The sequence below is a fragment of the Diceros bicornis genome, chromosome X, assembly GCF_020826845.1.
Source record: "Diceros bicornis minor isolate mBicDic1 chromosome X, mDicBic1.mat.cur, whole genome shotgun sequence".
In the NCBI taxonomy this organism is placed as follows: domain Eukaryota; kingdom Metazoa; phylum Chordata; class Mammalia; order Perissodactyla; family Rhinocerotidae; genus Diceros; species Diceros bicornis.
In genome coordinates, this window is record NC_080781.1 from 38,580,486 (window position 1) to 38,603,868 (window position 23,383).

Sequence of the window (23,383 nt, forward strand, 5' to 3'; positions counted from 1 at the left end):
GAACTCCCAACACTTGTATTTAAGGAAAATATGTGAGTTATGAAATTTAACTTGGCCAGCCAAAGAACACACCTAAATCCAGGAGTCCCATTATTGGATGAGAAATGCCATTTTAGAAATGGAAAATCTTTTACTCCAAAACTAAATCAATGAAAATAGGCCCAGAATACTCCAGATTTCTCTAGTCTCCTTTGTGCCCATTTATCTGGATCCAGGAAAAATCAATTGGCTCCTCACCATTTGGTTCTCAGCTCAAAAGTCTCCTCCACAGAGAAGCCCTCCCTGACCACCACTCTATAGTGCTTAACTCACTTGGGAGGAAACACATCCTTGGCTTATTATTTTGATTTAATCATAGCACTTAGCACTGTCTGAGATTGTCTTGTTAACTTATATATATGTGTTCATTGGTTATCTTCCCCAATAGGTTCTAATATATATGTGTTCACTGGTTATCTTCCCCAATAGGTTCTAAGTTTACAAGTTTGTGGGTCTCGTTCACGCTGTACATACACTCGATGTTAGAACAGTGCCTGGAACAGAGCAGGCAGTCAGCAAAGGTTTCTTGAATTAACATATGAATGAATAACTGACTTCATTAACACTTGGGAGTTAATGATAATATTTGGGTGAGAGGAATATTAGGAAGAGAATAGAGAAATAAACCATCATATTTCTAGCACCCCTCTTTAAATTAAAAGGCAAGGCAAGGATTAAGGGCCACCTGTATTCTGCTTTTAGATGTCATCCATAATAAAAGGAAGAAGTAAATAAGGTCAAGCCCTACCAGGAACTTGATAGTTCATATTTCCTATAAATAACATGGAGTATATCATAGATTTTCCCCTTTGTTGGGAATCCAGTCTTTTGAGAAGAAAGTGTTAAGTATAAGAAAGCTGTAGCTGAAGTGCTTCACTTTCCTTTGGTAAATCAAAAGAAGTTGATGCAATGTTAAAGGTGTGATTTGATTATATTTTTCAAGACAGAAACTCTTCACAAACAAAGCCAATGTTTTAAGTTTTTTCCCCTTTAATGTACATTTTAAATAAACATTGCTCATAGTGTGTCCCTCAGCCCACAGGAGCTCTGAGCATAAAGGATTGCAGAAAAGAAGGTTCCAGGGACACACATTTTGGGGAAATATTGAGTTGTATAAAGTTCCACACATTTTTTTCTTGCATGTCCTTTGATATGCTAATTTGAGCCACAGGTACCCAAGAGGGTGTTTCTCAAAGTTACTTCTCTCACGCTGTTGCAATGCCCTTACCACATTTTGTACTATCTCTACTTATCACATGCTAACATCCTCTTTCATTTACCTTTCTCGCTACATAAGATCTGTGGAGAACAAAATGTCATTTATGTGGTCCTAGCAATGTGACGTTACCAAGTGGGCATTTTAAAAATGGGTGTGAATGAACGATTGCATTTGTAAGTACACATTCAACAAGATAACAGTACTTTTCCTCTCAAAAAAGAAATGATCTCCTTTTTATATGGAGAAAATACTTTTTGTACCTCCTCCTCTCCTCTACATTTTTTATGGCAAATGCATAGACTATACTCTGCAGTGTTTCTAACATTCAGGAGAAAGCCTTGCCATAAGTCAGCTTTATTTCTTCAGGAATGAGTGAGCACTGTAGTATTTTCTGAGTGTAGTATATCCAGAGTGACCTAAATCAAAAATCACAATCTTCCTTTACTTATTTCATGAATGAAGTAAACACTTCACCTATTGATGTTACAAGTAAAAGAAAAAACACACACAAAAAAAATACAAAACAAAAATTTGTGATCCAGATGTACAAGATTTGGGGTACTTGGTAAACAGTTTTTTACTAAAGTGATAGTCCATTGAACCTCAAAGAATGATTCCTTAGCGTTCATATGTTTGTATGGCACTTGGTGCGTCCACTCTCTAGTTCTGGAGGCATCAGAGAGCCATGAAGGCAGCTGGTGATCTAGAAATTCAATTTGCCATTAGTGGTCCCTGGGCCATCAGTCAGCCCAGAGTCACGGGGCCTCTCAGGCCCATTAACGAGTTCCCTGAACCTTGGCAGTCCTTTCACTGCACATCAATATTTTGCTTCACTTAAATTTTAGAAAGGCAGCTATTTCTACCTTTAAAGTTCAAAAGGAAAACTGCCCACTTTGTCTTGGTAGATGGGGCGGATTCTGCTTTTTCAGTTGGTCTATTCATATCTGACTTCAAAATTAGTATCAGTTGGTCTATTCATATCTGACTTCAAAATTAGTACCTGCTTATCATAGAATTTTTGAGGCTACTGAAGAGCACAAATTGGGGGGAAAAAAGTCCATAATCCTATTACTTAGAGACAATCACTTTAACAATTCGAGTAGCTCTTTGGCAGTTTTCTCTCTATTATTATTGGCCAATTCCAGAACTGTAGTCCTTGAGTCAATTTTGCTAATTAATATTTACTAGAATATTCACTTCATAATTAGCATAAGCTGTATATTTTTTAGTTCCTCTGAAGTTGCAATTTAAATACATTATTTTGTATATTTTTGTTTGCTTCCCTGAGCAAACAAGCTAGAAGTTTGTTAATTCTGTTGTTTGTTTTAAAGAATCGACTCTTAAGACTTCTTGTTCAAATCTATTCTCTTTACTGATTTATAAAATTCTGCTTTTAAGTTTCTGAATTTTTTTTCCTTCAGTTCTCAGATGTCTGTTTTTTATGTGCTTTTTCTAATGCCTTAAGTAAAATGCCTAGTTTATTTTTCATTTGGGGGAAAAGAACAAAGCATTCAATACCATAAATTTGCCTGTGATTATAACTCTGCAGTATCTATAGGATTTTTTATTTCAATGAAGTTTACTTTCCCACTGTAAAAAAAAATACACATTCATTACAAAAATATGAAAATAGAGAGGAACAGAAAGAAGTACAGGGTATTTCTACTACCTGGAACCCACTGTTTTGTTAATGTCTTTCCTTAACATAATTGTGATTATATAGCTATGTCAAATTATATATACTTTTAAAAATTCATGTTTTCCTGATTATGCCAAATTATATGTACTTTTAAAAAATGTATATGTTTTCACGCCCATACTCACTGAAGATTTACATACCACAAAATCCTAAAACCAATCTATATACAATGTTCATGTTCTGGTGTATTTTTACTTACAGTCTTTTTTTAAAACATAGTTAAAAACACAAAGTATATATGTTTATTAAGCAGAGTTAAAGAAAGAACATTTACAGGTCCTGGAGAAAGATGATACGAACATAAGCTTTTTTTTTCTGTCTACTCATTGTTATTTTTAATTTTTAAAGAATTGTCAGTTCAAGTATTAATTCCAAAAATTAATATCTATTGAAACTCACCTAAATAGAGAAAAGTAATACATTTTTCTTTTTTATATCCCTATCTTGCATTTGGGACTCGTTTTATTATTGTTTATTACTTTTTTATCTTCCAATAAACATTTAAAATGTTTACATTCTGTTTGGAACTTTATTTATATTTTGTAATTACTTATAAGTTTGTTTCTATTGCTCACCGTTAATCCTTTTATTTCATGACTTCCCCATGGTTGAACTGTTTAATTTGCTTTATAATTGGCTGGAGTACATTTCAAGCAACTTTCTCAGGAAAAGTTGTCTCAGGAAAAAATATGTGGATGGCATATATATGAGAAATTATGTATCTGAGAACATCTTTCTGCTGCTTTCACTAACGAATAACAAACACCTTAGCTGAGTCTAGAATTTCTGGGTCACATTTTCCCCTAAAAGTGATAGACGTTGCTTCAGTTGTCTTCTGGCATTTAATATTACAGAGAATTCTGATGTCAACTTCTCCTTCTTTGGAAGATTAAACTGCTTTTTCTGTCAGGATGCTTGGTCATTGCTTTATCCTTGAAATTCACATAAAAATTGCCAGAATATTTCTAATTATTGGTCTCTTTTTAGTTATTTTCTCTGGTACATAGTGAGCATTCGATCTGCAGGTCTATGTCTTTACAGTTGAGAAAGTTGGTTTTGTTTTTATTATTTTCTTATGGTATGCTTAATTGATTCAGTTGCTTTTAATCTAGCTTCTAATTCTTTAGGAACAACCTTCTAGATGTTAGAGCTCCATCCTCTGTCCAGCCTTTCATTATCTATCTCACTGCCTTTATATCTGACCTTTTTCTCTGCATTTTGGGAGAATTTCTCAAGTTTGCCTTTTCCATCACTCATCCCATTTTCTCCAGTTTCATTTTTTTTCTTTACTACATATAAATCATTTTTTATTTTCCTCACATTTCTTCCTGCTTGAGCAAGTTCCCTTTGCCTTTTGCCTACAGTCTCATTCAGCAATATTTTAAATTTATTCCCTTGTTCTCTTTTCTCCTTCCAGCCTTCACTTCACAGACTCTGCTTTAACCACTTACTTTGTTTTGTTACTTCCTTGCACTCAACAGAAAAGACAAAGCAAATTGTTATCAAAAATAATCATTTTCCTATAGAAAACATATTTTTGAAATAAATATTTTTCTTCCTCTGCCTCTTAAATAGTGTGTTCTCCTCCATTTATATTGCAGTCTTTTCAGAAACCATATGTTGGGTTTCTTTGTTCATTCTTGAACAAAGAGCAGTCTATCCAGGCTTGTGTTTTCCCCAAAATAGGGTGGGTAGGTTCTCTTTCCCTTGCCTCACTGTCCATTCTAATGTTCTGATTCCTCCTCTCAGTGAGAGGCTGGTTCATAGGAATTCATATACAGCATGTTAAGAGAAATAGGGAGGGAGCTGGGGCCATGGATAGTCTCCTGCAGAAAAAAACTTCAAATTTTTCCATATAAACATTTTATAAATTGACCTAACCTCCACTCCAGGCACAGAGCACATGTGTAGCCAGTCCTACATGTGCATTGCCTGTCACATCAGAGAAATGCCTTAATGCAGAACCTGCTTTTCCCTGAGTGTGGCTATTCCTGAGCCTCCTAGTGACACTCTTAATCCATCAATAGCTGTGAAAGTAAGCCCAGTGGAAGCCCCTACAGGTTGTTCTAACCCCCAACTCAATTCCTGTCACTTTCTTAGGAAATGAGATTGCAAGTTAGTTTTATTCAATATGATCCCATCTGCACTGTATCTGGTGGAAATTCTTCAAAGTTTGCAGCATGAAGATGGAACTCCTCCCTGGCCTCCAACACTAATAGGGTTTCTCCATATTTTAAAATTTTGCAGTCATTTTAATTGGAATTGTGAAGGTGGAGAGGTTCATCTAAATATCAATGCTCAAGTTACAATCTCACTCCAAATTCTCATTTTTTTCTCTCACTTCTTTTTTTTTTGATAAATTTATGTTTCTATGGATACTGTGTTTAAATAGGCATATCTTATTTTAAGAAAATTCAAGTTATACAAATCTGAATCTCATTTAGCTTGTTGAACATAAGAGACGGTCAATAAAGGTAAATTGAATAAATGAATGACAAAAAATACAAATTATAGAAAGATGACTTCCAAAGAATTTTTTGTATTTTAAAACTATTATCATAAATCTATTTATAATTTATGCTCAAATTTTCATGACTAAATCTAGGGTTTAAGATGAAATGCACCTATATGGACAGCATAAGCATTCATCAAATTTATCTGTCTGCTTCTCAAGACCTGATTTTATGATGCATAAAAGGGAAAAAAGATGTGGCTGGAATTCTAGAATATTCTTCTTGTAGCTTTATCACTAATTAACCATATAACTAGTGCAAACCACTTAAACTCTTTGTTCGCTGGTTAACCTTTCAGCAAAAATTAGAAAATCAACATTTGCTAACCACAGGATAGTGCAGCACTATTTAGAGGATTAAGAAAATTATGTATATATAACAGAGCTTTGGAGAGAAAATGAATGTATAAAAATACTGAATAATATATAAATCAGTGTAGGATGCAAAGCTGGAAGCTTAAAAATACTGTCAAAACCACATCTAAAATAGTCTTTTCATATCCTTATGGAATCTATTGAGCAAGGCAATTAAAAAACACTTGATATTACTAAGAGAAGAGGTTCAGACCCGCTGCTTAAAATCAGACTTCCTGGAAAAATAATTAGGACCAGAAGAAGGGGGTTACCCTATCCAACAGAAATCACATTGCTAATCATGGAATTTCATAAACTGAATATTCAAATATTCAATCTTAAAGATACAAAAGAAAAACAGCACTTACAACATAAAAGACAAAGGGAAAATATTTGGTAAAATATATATAAAATTTACCAAATATTATATATATTCAGAGGGAATAACATGAGAAACTTCATGTCATCATTTTGAGATATTATGTATTTTAAAAGGCTGGTTTCCACCCAAAAGAGTCAAAAGAAAGATGCTTAGATAAGATGGCTTTTATGTTGTCCTCCAATCGAAAGAATCTATTCTATAATTCCAGTAATTACCCAATAAACTGGACTCCCCAGTACATTGGATCATCCTACTGGTTTCAAAGTATGTTGTTTACTTCCCACAAGTGCATCAACAGCCAAGATCACAAAATGGATACTTGATATGGAAAGGCTCCTTTATCAAATGCAAAGTAATACAGACCAACCCAGTTACAGAGCACCTGCTAAGTTCAAAACTCTAGGTGGAGGGTACAACACTCAATAAGACAATCTCTTTACCATAAGGATTATACAGTCAAGTAAGGGAAATTAGACTATATGCAAATAACTGCAAAACAGGGTATGGTACCTCCAAATAATTATAATGCATTGGAGATAAAGCTAAAAGCCATCAGGAAAGACTCAATATTTTAAAAAATCCATTCTGTATACACTGCTGAGCACCTGCAGTGTGTCAGGCACTGTGCTAGGCTCTGAGAATTCAAAGACAAATGAAAATAGCCAACATTGATTAAGTAGTTATAATGGGCCAGGCAATGTGTTAAGTGATTTTACACTCTATCTCATTTGCTCCTCACAACACATCTATAAAGTAAGTAATATTGTGATCCTTGTTTTACAGAAGTCAAGGTTTAGGAGTTAAGTAATTTACCCAAGGTCTCAAGGTAAGAGAACGGGTCAGCTGGGATTAGAATTCAAACTGCCTACCTTCAGAGGCCACAAGTTAACCGTTATCTCCTGAACTGTCACAAAATCACCACACTCCAGCTCAGTGGAGGACACAGAGAAGAGTAACAGGGCTATTCTAACAGGGTTTGAAAATGCTCCAGTAAGTGCTGAACCACCTGAGAGCATCAAGAAGGCATCACAGTGGAGGTGACATCTGAAATGGGTCTTCAAGGCTGAGAGACAGAGGAAGAACTGCACACGTGGACAAGTGGGAAAGGGGATTCTCTGCAGAGTGAACAGCATGTGCAAAGTTATAGGAGCGTGGTAGTTAGTGTATCATACGTGGGGTGCTGCAAGTCATTCTGTGTGGCCAAGGGCTGAGGGGGAAAGGGAGAGCGGGGGAGATGAAATTAGCAAGGTGCAAGAGCCAGAAGATAGGTGGTCCCTGGGCAAAGTTAGGTCAAAGGATTCTAAACATTTTAGAAAGTTAACTCTGTAGCAGAGTGGACAGTCAAGAAAGAGAATCAGACTGAAGGCAGGGATGCTACTGAAAAGGCTACTATCTAGATGAAAGATATGAACGAGGACAGCTGCAGTGGCCATGGAAAAGAGACTGATGAAAGGGAGATTTCAGAGGGATTCGAGAGAGGACTTAGATCAACTGATCGGTAACAGAGAGAGGGTAATGGTCATTCTTATTTGTTTAAACATAAACAAAAATATATAATTTAGTGACTTAACATTTAGAGGTAACTCAAGTAATAAGCCAATGTGGACCCGTCTCAGCATGGTAGTACATTCAAAGAAAAGGCCAGGCAACCAATAGCAATTGACAAGTCCATCTTGTCTTAGACATTTTTTTTTTAATTTTTTTTTAATTTTATTTATTTTTCCCCCAAAGCCCCAGTAGATAGTTGTATGTCATAGCTGCACATCCTTCTGGTTGCTGTATGTGGGACGCGGCCTCAGCATGGCTGGAGAAGCGGTGCGTCGGTGCACGCCCGGGATCCGAACCCAGGCCGCCAACAGCGGAGCGTGCACACTTAACCGCTAAGCCACGGGGCCGGTCCATTGTCTTAGACTTCTGAAGAAACCCTAAAGGTGATCCAATTTATGCTCCACATCTACACTTCCCAAAAAATGCCTTTCCTCTCTTTTTCCATTCTCACAAGTCTCACATGTCCTCACCATCGGCTCTGTCTATATCTCTCTCCCTCTCTCCCTTCTCCCCCAACCCCTCTCCAGCCCTTCTCCCTTTCCTCCATCCCCCAAAGCCTGAGAATCTGACTGAAAAATTCAGAAGAATCCTTAGAGGATGAAGGAGGGGGAAAAGTGGAATGAACAAAGGCAAATCTTTGTTCAGCAGGCAGGGCATGAGGAGAAGGAAGAAGCTGGGAACACACATTAATAATATTATCCCCACTACTTAATCAGTGAGAACCAAAGCTTCAATTAATAAAGCTGACAGTAAAAGCCAACTAGACCAGAATTGAAAATAGTTTTATTTTTGATAATCAAACAAAAATGCAAAAATAAATGCCCTTAAATACTAGATGAAAAAATCAACAAGTAGAACCAGAGAAAAACAGAATAAAATATACTGACAACAGATTTCATATTTTAAGCTAAAAATGAGAGAAAGAACAGGGTAGACTGCAACAGAAGTAAAATTCTGATTAAACACAAAAGGGCCTACATGACGTTTTCAGAACCTAGATGATGATGGCATAAAATCTTTGAGTACAAGTTCAGAAAAATCAAAGTGCAAACACAATTGTAGTAGTCTATTACTAACTGCTATTAGCTCTGAATAATGAAAAAATAAAATAATAATAAAGGTAGTTATTTATCACCTTTCCTCCTAAAAGACCATTAAGTGAATTTGCTAAAATAGAAAAGACATGACAAAATCTCTTCTTTAAATAATAGAAGACTTTTTCAAACTACCCTAATACTCACAGCATAAATGGAACTCTGGGGAACAACTGGGAAGAACACTGCATCAATAACTTAATGGCTACTTTTTAGAACTCATGGTCTCAATGGCAGCCTCTCCAAACTTATTCTTCTGGAATATGCCAGAACTCATGCCAAAGAAAAATGCAAGAATCCTGCAGCACAGGAGATGACTGTGATAATCCTAGCTTACGCTTCACTTCCTCTAGGAACACCGCCCTCTCTACCCCATGTAAGAAAATAAGCCAAATCTTAGACAAAGGAGGAGTGAATTCTTCATGACTACCTACTATGAGCTTGGCACTTGACATGCATCGTCCATCTGATGCTCACAGTAACTCTAAGATGGATTTGTTATTCTTACTTGACAGATGAGGGAATTGAGACCGAGAGAGGTTAAAAACATAGCCAAGATGAAATAGATAATAAATGATAAATCCAGGTTCTGGACCCGTCTGTCTGACTGAAAAGCCTTGCTCTCTCCACTACACCTCACACTCCCATTAGGGTGGTGATGCAGGAGGACCACGTTCCCAAGGGATACCCCAACCACCGTACACACAGTTCATTTCAAACAACACTCCATTTCAGGAGACATATGCAGCCTGGGCCCAACCCTAGGGGTAAAGGGAAGGGAAAAGATTCTGGCAATAACGATAATGATGACGATGATGATGATGGTTATACTCTCCTAAGAAGAGAAGTCAGCAATTGCAAGGCCCAAAACAGAGGAAGACAAAGTAGGGAAAGGGAAGAAAGTTAAATAGGGCACTCACAATGGAAGATGAATAAAAATGGATGAAAGTAAAGAGAATAAGAATGAAGAGACAAAGTCCAATAAACAAGAAAACAAAATAGAGAAAACGTCAAAAGGATAGCAGGGAAAGGGATAAGGAGGTTGAGAGATGGGAACAAGAGAATAGGAAAAGGGACAACATTGAAAAAAGAATGGAGACAAGCATTTCTGCCTCCCTTTGAATAATGTGGCATTCATGCCCTCCCTGCCACCTTCCCATTTCTGATGTCCTAGAATGAACAACCATGCTCCCTCAATTATTTATACCTCTGATAAAAGGTTTATGATAATGACGTGTCCCTGGGGATTCCTCTTGATTAAAAGAACTATTGCCACACTAAACAGCACAATGAATTTCATAGTCAGAACAGGTATTTAAATGGAAGAGCATAATTCAAATAAGCAGAAAGATATGGACAATTCTAACATCTTAAAATGTTTAAAAATCTCTGAAGGGGGTTAGGAGAATAATTTATTTGAAAAAAATAAAACCAGCATGTTTAAAAACAAAAGGATATCAATCCAGAGGACGAAAAGTGATTACACAAATACCCAGAAACCCGCAATGGTGGATTATTACATGAATTGGCTGCACTTTGTTTATATACATACATATTATCAAAGCTGTGCCTAAAATCTTAAATCCCAAACAGTGAGCCAGGCTCCAAAGAGGATACACTGTAAGATTCCATTTATACGAAGTTCAAGAATAGGCAAAACTAATCTACGGTGATGGAAGTCAGAGCAAGGAGGAGAGTTGAATGGAAGGAGGCCTGAGGGAACTTTCTGAGGTGATAGAGATGTTCTGTATGGTGTCTGAGGTGGTGGTTACACAGATGCATACATTTGTCAGCACTCATGGAACTGTGTGCTTAAAATGGGCACATTTTACCGTATATAAATTATACCTTGGGGGCCAGCCCAGTGGTGTAGTGGTTAAGGTCGCACGCTGAGCTTCGGTGGCCCAGGGTTCATGGGTTCGGATCCCAGGGTAGACCTACACACCACTCATCAAAACCATGCTGTGGTGGCGTCCCACATACAAAATAGAGGAAGACTGGCACAGATGTTAGCTCAGGGACAATCTTCCTCAAACAAAAAGCAGAAGATTGGCAACAGATGTTAGCTCAGGGCCAATCTTCCTCATCAAAAAATAAAATAAAATAAATTATACCTCAATAAAATTGATTTTACAAATTAAAATAAGGTTTACCTCAATAAAGTTGATTAAAATGAAGACTCAAACAATAAAATCCTAAAAGAATACAGTTATTCTGTATCCCAATTGTGCTGATTATTATACAAATCTACACATATGATAAAATTTCATAGAACTATAAACCAAGGGGAAAATATGAGTGCGTGTAAAAACTGGTAAAATTCAAATAAGGTCTGCAAGTTTAGTATTATACCAATGTCGATTTCCTGGTTTTGATAATCTACTATGGTTATATAAGATGTTATCGTTGGGGAAAGCTGAGAAACAAGTACACAGGAACTGTCTTGTACTCTTTTTGTGATCTCTCGTAAGTCCAAAATTATTTCAAAAATATTTTTTAAAAAAAGAACACAGATTATATAGTCAGTATTTGTACTATCACCCACCATCAGTGTTACAAAGGAATGAGCTGACTATAGGGCAGAATCGTGCAAATACAAAATTGAGGAAGGTAAATAATTTTTAAAATGTTTCCAATAAACCTGCATCTGGTCTGAATTCAGAAGGGGAAAGTACATAAATAAACATTACTCTATAGATTAAAAATTCAGGACAAAATATAAATCAGCCTAAAATATAAGTCAACAAATCAAATAGTAACTATTAGTTCCTAATTTGTGGACTAATGTTACACATGACAAAGATTTTATGTTCAAAAAAAAAAATCAGTGTGCACAGAGGACAACCATGTCAAGAGGCAGCAAGAGGGCAGCCATCTGCAAGCCAAGGAGAGAGGCCTTAAGAGAAACCAACCCTGCCAGCACCTTGATCTTGGACTTTCAACCTCCAGAACTGTGGGAAAATAAATTTCTGTGGTTTAAGGCACCCAATCTATATTGTTACAGCAGTCCTAGCAAACTAATATATTAAACTATAATTTGTATACCATAAAATTTACCTCTTGTTACTACACAGTTCAACAACTTTTTGTAAATTTACAGAGTTGTGTAATCATCACCACAATCTAGTTTAGAACATTTCCATCCTCCCCCAAAAGTTGCCTCTCCTACTGCCAGCCCCAGGCAACTACTGATCTGCTTTCTCTGATATATTGACCTTTTCTAGGATTTCAGACAGATGGAATCATACAATATGAAGTCTTCTGTGTCTGTTTTCTTTCACTTAGTATGTTTTTGAGGTTCATCCATGTTGTAATACATATCAGTAGTTTCTTTCTATCGTTCAATAGTTTCCATTGTATGGATACACCACATTTTGTTTATCCATTCATCAGTTGATGGACATTTGGGCTGTTCCCTGTTTTTGGCTATTATGAATAATGATGTTATAATCATTCACATAAAAGTTTTTGTGTGAACATATGTTTTAATTTCTCTTAGAAAGATATGTGGGAGTGGAATTACTGAGTCATGTGGTAAGTATTGTTTAACTATTTAAGAAACTGCCAAACTGTCTTCCAAAATGGCAGTATCATTTTACATTCCTACCAGAAATGTATGAGAGTTCCAGTTTCTCCATATCCTTGCCAACACTTGGTATTGTCAGTCTTTTTAAATTATAGCCAATCTAATGGGTGTGTAGTAGAATCTACTCAAGTTGAAGCTCAAAAGGACAATTTTAACTTTGGGCTAATTAGAATAACTATAGGCCTAGTTATTGATAAAATGTTTAGGCCTGAGGGGAGGGTCTTAAATTTTGACTAATAGCTAAACTCTGGGTTTTAGAAGAGAGAGGAGGAAAAACTGTCTCTTCTTTAGTAAAAGACTCATTTGTGAATCTCATTCTTTTAATTCCAAAAACATTTATTCCAAATTTGGAGATTTTTTTTTTATTAAATGCCTTTTGAATTTCAAAAGATTAGAGAAATCCACATTGTATGATGAAATTGGAAACTTTATCACTTTAACATAAATTTAAAGAATGTAATTTTGTGTTTTACTCTTAGTGATAAATGCAGAATGCATAGTTGGGAATTTGGGGCACGACGTGTTTCATTTCAGGCAAGCCTTTTGATTTCTCCTCTAAAACTAAATTGCTGAAGATTTATATAACTGTGATGTAAAACATGGGATTTAAATCGCAATGTATTGCAATTACATTGTGTTATAATTATATATATTGGAGTGTTTTATGAAATGATTCTTACAGGATTCAGATAATCTGAAAATTATATAAACCTATGGAAAAATTTTCATTTGAAATTTTGGGTATGGTTTAAAGGTATAATATCTGACATATTTTCTAGTTATCTTTAAAATTTTAATTGTATTTTATTTTTACATACTCTGATTATATTCTATAACATTCCTAATTGGTTTTAGGCAAAACTTCAAGAAGCTGTATTCATGTATTGCTCTTTGCTAATCATTTGAAATTCTAATGTACTTGATCTTCCTTGATCCCCCTGCAGGAAAATTTAAAATTTTGGCTGGTATTGGGTGAAAAAGAGAAAAGCAGCCCCTGACATCCGGGAGCCAGCCTGGCACTATCAGCTGGCCTGCGTGCTGCTACAAGCTGGGCTGGCAGCCACAGGTAGGCCTCGGTGTTCTCCTGTTGAACATGAACACTTTCAGAGAACACCAACCTCAGACAAGGCCACTCTGTGACCTTGAAGGACCACTCCACAATCACGTCTGAACACAGACAGAACATGAACATTGTCCAAACCACAAAACGCCAAACATCTCCCTCTCCTAGCTCATAGGAGTGACGGCTGCTTCCCTCCCAATTACAGCTATAGCCTCGCTCTAGTCTGTTCTATACTATAAATGAGATTTATCAGGATACACAATCATACCCCCACTTCCTGAGAGCATCCAATCAAGAGCAAGACCCCACTTCCTTAAGGCCTCCCCAAAATTACCTAATACAAGCCCAATTCCTACAGTAAGTCTTGTCTAACGCTTACTTAGACATCCCATAGTTACTCAGGGTGTGTGTCTTCCCTCACTGCAATGAGTAATAAACCAACTTTTTCATTTAAAAAATAAGAGTCAAGGTGACCCAAGAGATCAAATTATATTTTAAAAATTTATTTTTATATTGTTCAAAGCACAGAGATTCACACAGTACTACATAAATAATCAGCTCACCACAAACCCAATGTCAATGAATGCAAAGTTATTAAAATTTTAGTTCTGTGGCCAGTAGTTTTGATTATAATTATTATGTTTATAATAGATAAAAAAATGAAATAATATTTTTAAATGTATGCATACCCATAGGATCAACCTTTATCCTGCCATTTACTATAATAGAGTCATTTGCGAAATAGCAAACAAATTAAGTTAACTAGGAGCCATTGACAAATGAAAAGAAATGAGAGCATAATTGTGGAGTCTATGAAAATAAGCGCTTAACATCCCAATAAAAGTCATATAAAAACATTCAGTCATTTGAGTTTTTCTGACTACTCCAACTTTTTATAAAAGCAGCTAATGATAGGTCACATACAATAGCAACGGCAGCATATCATAAACTACTAAATGCCAAATTCCAATTAATAATGAAGCAGTAGGTGCCTGGCATAATTAGAAACAGCCCCAGGCCAGGAGATCCAGGGTCTGGGCTCAGTTCTAGGATGAACAAGCTGAACCTGCCTTTAGTCATAGACTTAAGACTAAAGTCTTAGGCATAGACTGCTAGAGGTAAAAGGGCATTAGAGATCAGCTAGCCAAGGAAAGTGAGGCTCAGAGAGGTAAAGTGACTAAACCACAATCACACAGATAAGTTCCAGTGCCTCCAGCACACAGCCTTAGAACCCCGGCCCCTGCCCCACTTCTTGGGAATGATACCTCATTTATAGAGTGAGAACAAGCATCCGTGTCTGCTTCTTCCTCCTGGAGGTGCTGGGATGACAACTGGAACTAACTGATGTGAGTGAATACGTGCTTGCTTATATTTAAACGAATTCAGTGAAATAACTCATCTTTGGGGGGTAGGGGCAGTATCAGGCAAAATTATGCTTGGCTGTTTGCATAAACCCTCCCAATGCCAGGGGTTTTAAGAAAGTAGGACTATGTTGTTCAATGGGAGCAGTATTGGCATTTTAGGTAGAACATTCTCCCCAGTGTGGGGTTGCCCTGCCCACACTGCAGGATGTAAAATACATGGTTGGCCCCCAGCTACTCAAAAGCAGCAGTGCCTCCCGGACAGGGCTGTCCCTAGGGCAAGGCGATTTAAAACATCAAAATTAATGCAAAAAATTCATGGTGAACAAAATATCAAAATACCAGGATGTTAAATAAAGATGGAATCAGTATTACTGATTTTTCCTTTTGCCTCAGGCTCCAATATGGCTCAGCATGCCATAGTTATCCATCCTGTCTTTATTTAAAATGTTGGTATTTTGTTCATCATGAATTTTACATTAATTTTGATTTTTAAAGGTACTTCATTAAACTATCACCTAGCTTGATTACTGAGTTTGGGGGCACCCCTTAAATTATGCACCCAAGGCAAGGGCCTCACTTGCCTCACCCTAGTCCAGTGCTGCTCCCGGTCATTGTGACAACCCAAAACACCTCCACACATTTCCAAAGGCCTCCCTGGGCTGAGAACCTCTGAAATAGGGGCTGATTTTTCTAATATAACAAGAAGTCCAGAAAGAGGCAGCCGGGGCTTGAAATGGTGGTTCCATGATGCCAGCAGGGCCCTAGGTTCCCTTTATGTCCGCTGCATTCACAAGATGACTGCTGTGCCCTGAGGAATTATGTCCTAGTTACAGACAGGAAAACAGAAGTAGGGCGAAGGGCAGGAAAAATAGACCAGCTGAGCCTGACTCTCTTAATTAGAAAAATAACTTTCCCAGGATCCCCACTCAATAAACCTGAACTCATATATCATTGGCCAGAAGTGACTCACGTGGTTGGCCCTAGCTGCAAGGAGCCTGGGGAGGTGAACACTTTTAAGTGGGCACAACTCCAGCCTGAATAAAATTAGTGCTCTCTCCCCAGGAATGAAGGGGACAGTGAATAAAAGATAAACAACTACAAATGTCTGGGGGCCATATGTTTGTTGTTAGTGCCGCGGAGGCGATTCTGACTCCTAGTGACCCTGTGTATAGCAGAGCAGAACCCTGCCAGGTCTTTTGCGCCTTCCTCGCACCTTCCGGCGCGATATCAGACAAGGCTCAGCTGCTATTCACAGGATTTTCACGGCCAATTGTTTCAGAAGTGGGTGGCCAGGTCCTTCCTGGTCTGTCTAGTCTGGAAGTTCCGCCGAAACCTGTCCACCATGGGTGACCCTGCTGGTATTTGAAATACAGTGGCATCGCTTTCAGCATCACAGCAACATGCAGCCGCCACAGTACGATAACCGACAGATGAGTGGTGTGGTTCCCTCACTAAAACGAACCCCACCCCGACAGTGAGAGCATGGAATCTTAACCACTAGACCACCAGGGCTGGCTCATGGGGGCCATGCAGGATAAAAAATGCTGCCTCTTTCTGGTAATTGCAAATAGCATCATCTCTGCTTGTAATCTGATAGTCTACCTGAGCACAGCATTTTGATGGTCACTTTTAGAATTAAGGATAAAAACCGAATGTCATTTTAGGCTGGGCTCCATACAAACAGAGCCTGAGACAGGGATTTACGTGCATGTGATTTATTAAGAGCACACTCTTGGGAGAAACCTGTAAGAGAGTGAGGGGAGCTGCCAAGGAAAGGGAAATGAGCCAAGCAAGGATACATTCTCACGTCAAGTTTGGCCTTGGCCTGATGCACAAGAGGCTATGAGCCTAAATCACCACAATACAGAGTTGTCCCACCTTGAAGAAGCTCAGCTTTTTACCCTTGACAAATGAGTCAGCCACTGGCTGCCCCCTCTTGTGGTGAAGGGGCCAGTGTAACCTCCCAGGCTTCTTTGGGTGATGCAATGCCCACTGGCCAAGAGCACCACTCCACAGAGGGCTACAGGTGTGAGCTGTTTGCTCAAGCACTTGCTGCAGCTGGGAGGAAGGCGTGCCCCACCCCTAACGTGGATCGAGGTGGGCACCAAGAGCATCTACTACAAATATGAATTTTCATACACTTCCCAAAGAACGGCCTTTATTTCTATTTTGTATTGTTGGAGAATGTAACCCTAAATATACTGCTATGATTAAAAGCTATTGGAAAAACTGGCAACGAGTTGAAAATGTCTCATTTTTAAGAAAAATGATTAACAGGTGTTGACTTGTTTTGTTGAACTGCGAACTCAGACAGCCCTTTATAATTTGCTCTGGGTATTAACCAGGATCCAGTCTGTAGTTCACAATCTCATCAGAGCACGTAAATATTTCATAGTCTTAGTGTCTCATTTAAAGCTCAATGAATATTTAATTGAAGTTGACCAACAAAATAACTGAAAGAATTATGTTGCATTTAGTTAAGCCTGAAATGAGCAAGCTCTTCATTTTCTCAAGTAGTTTGAAGCTAAAATTATTCCAACTTCATGAAATATTCTACATAATTTTATAAGTAATTAAAGGGCTACAAAATAGGCTTGAAAGGCACATATTAAATGCTGAGAAAAACATGAAATAAAATGAATTTTCAACTTTAAATGCAAGAGAATAGTTTAATATATTGTGGGCTACAACATTACTTATTCAGTAGTAGATTAGTTTAAACTATTATCAATACGCTCTTTCTGTCACAAGAAGTAAAAATAGAATATTTTCTTTGACCCTTGCAAATTAAATATTCTAGAATGATTATGTGCAAATACCTATAAGATTGATATTAACAGGAAACCATGCATGATCCACCCAAGTCAGCCCAGAAATTGTTTCTGAACTCTGGGTCCAGCACTGAGCCAGGTACTGAAAATAATCAAAAAAAGGGAAATATTGGTCCATGTTCAAAGTAGAGATGGTTTGCCGAGAAAGAAGCTTCCCTGCAGTCAGATAGCTCTCCATAAGTGTCAGAACTGGGCTTCAAAAAAATACGTGCTCTGGGCCGGCCCTGTGGCTTGGTGGTTAAGTGCGCGCGCTGCGATGCTGGTGGCCCGGGTTCGGATCCCGGGTGCGCATCGAGGCACCACTTCTCTGTTCATCCTGAGGCCGAGTCCCACATACAGCAACTAGAAGGATGTGCAGCTACGACACACAACTATCCAATGGGGCTTTGGGGGGAAAAAAATAAATAAATAAAATCTTTTAAAAAAAAAAAAAAAAAATACGTGCTCTAACTGATCAACCTTAACACAGATGACCTGGGATATGCAGCTTCTACCAAATTTTAAGACATTTTAATTGGAATCAAAGTATTGTCAACCAATCCATGTTAAAGCTGCTAAAAACCACCTGGTAAACTTAGCATACTAAGGTGTGAATTCTTTATCTAGTCCTGAATTATTTTTTTAATTACAGGACCTAAATAATCTAATAACGGGTTCTTTTTTGGAGAACACAACAGGGGGCTGTGATACAGGGTTGTCTGATAAACACAGCATATCCATATAGCTGCCTTATGGGAAATAACTGGTCACTTTCGGGTTTTTTCCCTTTGATCTTAGTCCTTTTTTAATATATTCAAATGGATTACCTTTTTCAACTGTCAATATGCCAGTATACGTGTGTTATGTGTACAAACATATACATTAAAAAGTTCAGACTCTTGTCTAATAATGGCACCTCTTTCCTTCACTTCTACAATTTCTTGCCATGGGAATGGGGAACCATAATTAGTATGGAGAAAAGAAGTAAAGGCATCTTCCTGTTGCTATTTAATGGCACATTCAGAATCAAACAAAACTATTTGGTTAATGGTAACTCACTAAGCAAAAGTGACAGTCTGACCAAACTCTTAGTGTCTACAGCAGGACAGATTATCCTGTCCAGGGGAGGTAATGAGAGAAAGGTTGATAAGCATTAGCCAAGAAAGGTGACCATCTGGCATCCTACAACCAATGTGCCTGGTCAGAAACAGAAGCAAGGATAACTTTTCTTTGTTTAGGGTACTTTTGTTCTTCAATGTGTCTTTTCAGGACAACTAGCCTTAACATTTACATTGACATTACATTACATTTACATTACATTACATACTTATTTTCTCAAATCTACTTAATATTTAAGTGCATGTAACATTTTAAGACTGCATGTCTCCCAACGTCATGTGACTTACCTGTTTATCAAAAGCCACCCAGGAAGGTGCGTCAGTTCCCATTCCTTTAGGAAATACACTGTATTTAGGCTTCATCTTTTGCCCGAGAAGCAGTTCTCCACCTATTCCGGGCTTATCTTCATTCACCAGCATCCTAACATTGTTGCAAAAGCCCCAGTGTTGAGATTTGTGGAACCTCTCCTTTCTCACCTGTGAACAGAAGAGACAACATAAAATGGCCAAAGTTACTCTTGATGACTTTTCTTCTTTGTTTTAAAAGGTAAACACATTTCTCATCATTTATTTTTCCCATTACAAAATGCATATTAGAGTGGCAAATAATTAAGATCTTTACCCATAAAGTTGTGTCACATTTTAAATTCAACTCATTTTAACAAATTCAAAACTTCGAAAGCTTAATAAGAATAAACCCAGTGCTCCATGCTATTTAAAACATTTAAAAATAACTATTACTGCAAGTGAACATTTAGAACATTAGCTTGCTAATTGCTCTATTCTACTTATTTGCCAAGAATGCAAACAGGAAAAAAAAAAAAACTCCTCTACTTCAGAGTAAAAATGTAACAGTTTTCCCACAGAAGTCCAAACATTATTTTCGCCAAAACAAAGAATAAAATCTTTGCCTCATTAAAATAAATCTAATAGGAAATTCCTCAGAGCTGACATTCTCCTCCTAATTGTAGAACCTTGACCTCCCTCTTCCTCACTCCTTCCCCATCTTTTCTGGGGATCTGGGCAGAGAGGGAAAAGCCCAGATAAGGCTACCAAGGGTTGGCAAAGATGTGGGCCAACATTAACTTATATGCACTGCTAGTAGGAAAGTAAAGCAGAAAAATCCCTCTGAGGAGAGATTAGGCAATACCTAGCAAAGTGAAAGATGTCTATGCCCTATGACCTAGCAAGTCCACTCCTAAATATCTTTTGTCCTTGTACGCGAGGAGCTATATATCAGATTATTTGTTACAACACTGTTTGTAAGAGTGAAAAGTAGGAAACAATCTGAAAGTCCATCAATAGCAGAAAAGATATCTCAATTGTGTTTTCTTTATAAAATGGAATATTAATAGAGGTTGAAAATTATATGTATCAATATGGACAAGTCTCAAAAAATGTCAACCAAAAAAAAATAGGTAGTAGAAAGGCACATAAAATTTGATAATTCCACATATATATAAAGCCTGAAAATATTCAAAAATACAATGTTATTTAAGGATAATATAAGCATGGAAATGATAAGCAGCAAATTCAAGATAATATAATATTCATGATAATATGATGATATATGATACAATAAATATCATATATCATATAATGAATATCCATGTGCCCCACAGCCCTGAATAAAAAATAAAACACTTCAGACACAATTGAAGCCCTCTCTCAGAGTTCATGCCCTTGCCTCCCTCTCCAGAGGTAACCATTATCGTGAAGTTGCTGCTTGAACTTGAACACTTTGCCAGGATTATATATAGCCAAGGCAATAGCCTGTCACAAACATGATACGCTGGCAGGGAAGTCTGAGAAGAGGTTCGAAAAGGCTTCATTTCAAGGCAACCTACTGAATGGGAGAAAATATTTGCAAGTCATACGTCTGATAAGGAGCTAATACCCAAAACATAAAAAGAACTCATATACCTCAATAGCAAAGAAACAAACAATCTGATTTAAAAATGGGCAGATGGGGGCCGGCCTGGTGGCGTAGCAGTTAAGATGGTGCGCTCCGCTTCGGCAGCCCGGGTTCGCAGGTTGAGATCCTGGGAGCGGATCAACACATCGCTTATCAAGCCATGCTGTGGCGGCGTCCCATATAAAGTAGAGGAAGATGGGCACGGACGTTAGCCCAGGGCCAATCTTCCTCAGCATAAAGAAGGGGATTGGCAACAGATGTTAGCTCAGGGCTAATCTTCCTCACAAAAAAAGAAAAAAAATGGGCAGATGATCTGAATAGACATTTTTCCAAAGAAGACATACAAATGGCCAACAGGTACATGAAAAGATGCTCAACATCACTAATAATCAGGGAAATGCAAATCAAAACCACAATGAGATATCACTTCACACCTGTTAGAATGGCTATGATCAAAAAGACAAGAACAAGCATTGGTGAGGATGTGGAGCAAGAGGACCCTTGTGTACTGTTGGTGGGAATGTAAATTGGTACAGCCACTATGGAAAACAGTATGGAGGTACTTCAAAAGATTAAAAATAGAACTACCATATGACCCAGCAATTCCACTTTTGGGTATTTATTGGAAGAAAATGAAAACACTAATTCGAAAAGATATATGTACCCCTACGTTCACTGCAGCATTATTTAAAATAGCCAAAATATGGAAGTAACCCAAGTTTCCATCAATAGATGAATGGATAAAGAAGATGCAGTATATATATACAATGGAATATTACTCAGCCATAAAAAAAGAATGAAATCTTGCCATTTGCGACAACATGGATGGATCTTGAGGGCATTATGCTAAGCGAAATAAGTCAGACAGAGAAAGACAAATATCACATGATCTCACTTATATGTGGAATCTTTTTTAGAAAAAAACAAGCTCATAGATACAGAGAACAGACTGGTGGTTTCCAGAGGTGGAGGGTAGGAGGTGAGCAAAATGGGTGAAGGGGGTCAAAAAATATAAACTTCCAGTTATAAAATACATAAGTCACGGGGATGTAATGTACAGCATGGCGACTACAGTTAACAATAGTGCACTGTATATTAAAGTTGCTAAGAAAGCAAATTTTAAAAGTTCTTATCACGAAAAAAATTTGTAACTGTATGGTGACGGATGTTAACTAGACTTACTGTGGTGATCATTTTGCAATATATACAAATATTGAATCATTACATTGTACACCTGCAACTAATATGTTATATGTCAATTATACCTCAATAAAAATAAAAAATATAATATTTAATGTTAAAAAAAAAAAAAGAAAAGACTTCATTTCCTCTTGTAGTGAAGGCAGCCTGGAAGAACAAGGAAAGGCCTGAGCAGCCCCGCCCAGGGAAGCCAGGGCCACAACAGGGAGGAAAGCTAGAGGCAGTGGTTAGGATGGCACACGGCACCCTGGCTCTGTCCCTCAGAGAATCCACTGCCATCACCTCTACCAGCCCGCTACTCTCCACTGACACACACACACACTCAGGTTACCACAAGTCAGTCCTAAATCACCACAGCAAAGCACAGGTTAGGCTGGCTAAAATGAATGATGGAGTAACACAGAATTTTATAAAAATTAATGTTCCCTCTTTTAAAGGAAGTAATTTCGGGTAATCACAAACTCACCTCAGGTCAAACCAATAAATGTTTCTTAAGCATTTACTGTATTCCTAGCTTTGTGTCAGATATACTAGTTAAAATAAGCATAAGACTCAGCACCTGCCCTGAAGAAGAAACCAATAATCTTGCTGATGGGGCAAGATTTAGAAATATAAAACAACTAGAAAACAGTACAGCTACCATTTTTGACCACTTACTATGAGCTGGACCCTTTACTAAGGGCTTTATATACATGATCTAATTTCACCATCACAAAACTACTTGATGGATGTTACTACCGCTATTTTACCAATGAGGAAACTAAGCTAGAGAGAGGCAGACTAGCACACCCACAGTTACATGGTAACTAGTGGAGCCTGCATCTGAACCTAAGTTCATGTAACCCTAAGCTCTGGTAAGTTTATCCACCCAGAGCCATATGCTGACAGGCTGGAGTAGTAGTGTTAAGGTCCTGCAGGTAATTGGGTACTGTCTTGGGCCTGGAGGAATGGGATGAATTAGACAGGAGAGGAGAGGCAAGGGTGTTCCGGGCAGGGTTAGGATGATGCACTGGAGCTGAGCTGACAGCACCTAGAGTGAGGGGCAAAAGCAGGGCAAGTCTAATAAAAAGGACAAGTTCAGGTTTGGAAGAAGGGTGAAATAGGGTAGAGTATGTAAGGAGGTCTATATTATGGAAGGCCTCACATTTAAATACCAGATATACACCTGAAACTCTCCTTGAGCAAGGATGAAACATAATGAAAGGCTGCCTGCGGTGACAATGTTCTAGATGGACTGAAAATCATTTTATAGCCATCAGAATGGCAAGAATTAGAAAGCTAGATAATATCAAGTGTAGAAGAGGATGTGGGGAAACAGGAACCCTAATGCTTTGCTGATGGGAGAGTTAACTGTTATTCTGGGAAGCAATGTGGTACTACTCGACAAAATGAGGGATGTGTATTCCCTATGATTCAAGAATCTCACTCCTGGATACATATCTCAGAGAAATTCTCACGGTAGCCAATAAATGGATATGTA

The 23,383-nt window shown here is 37.7% G+C and overlaps 1 protein-coding gene across 2 annotated transcripts in view; it reads right to left on the minus strand.

The window, feature by feature from the left end:
- EFHC2 (EF-hand domain containing 2) overlaps positions 1–23,383 on the minus strand; it is a 181,255-nt gene that overhangs the window by 137,892 nt on the left and 19,980 nt on the right. For both annotated transcript variants that reach the window (XM_058535686.1, XM_058535687.1), the window contains exon 2: positions 19,077–19,265. In XM_058535686.1, coding sequence (XP_058391669.1) covers positions 19,077–19,265 — 189 coding nt within the window. The remainder of the gene's footprint in view (positions 1–19,076; positions 19,266–23,383) is intronic.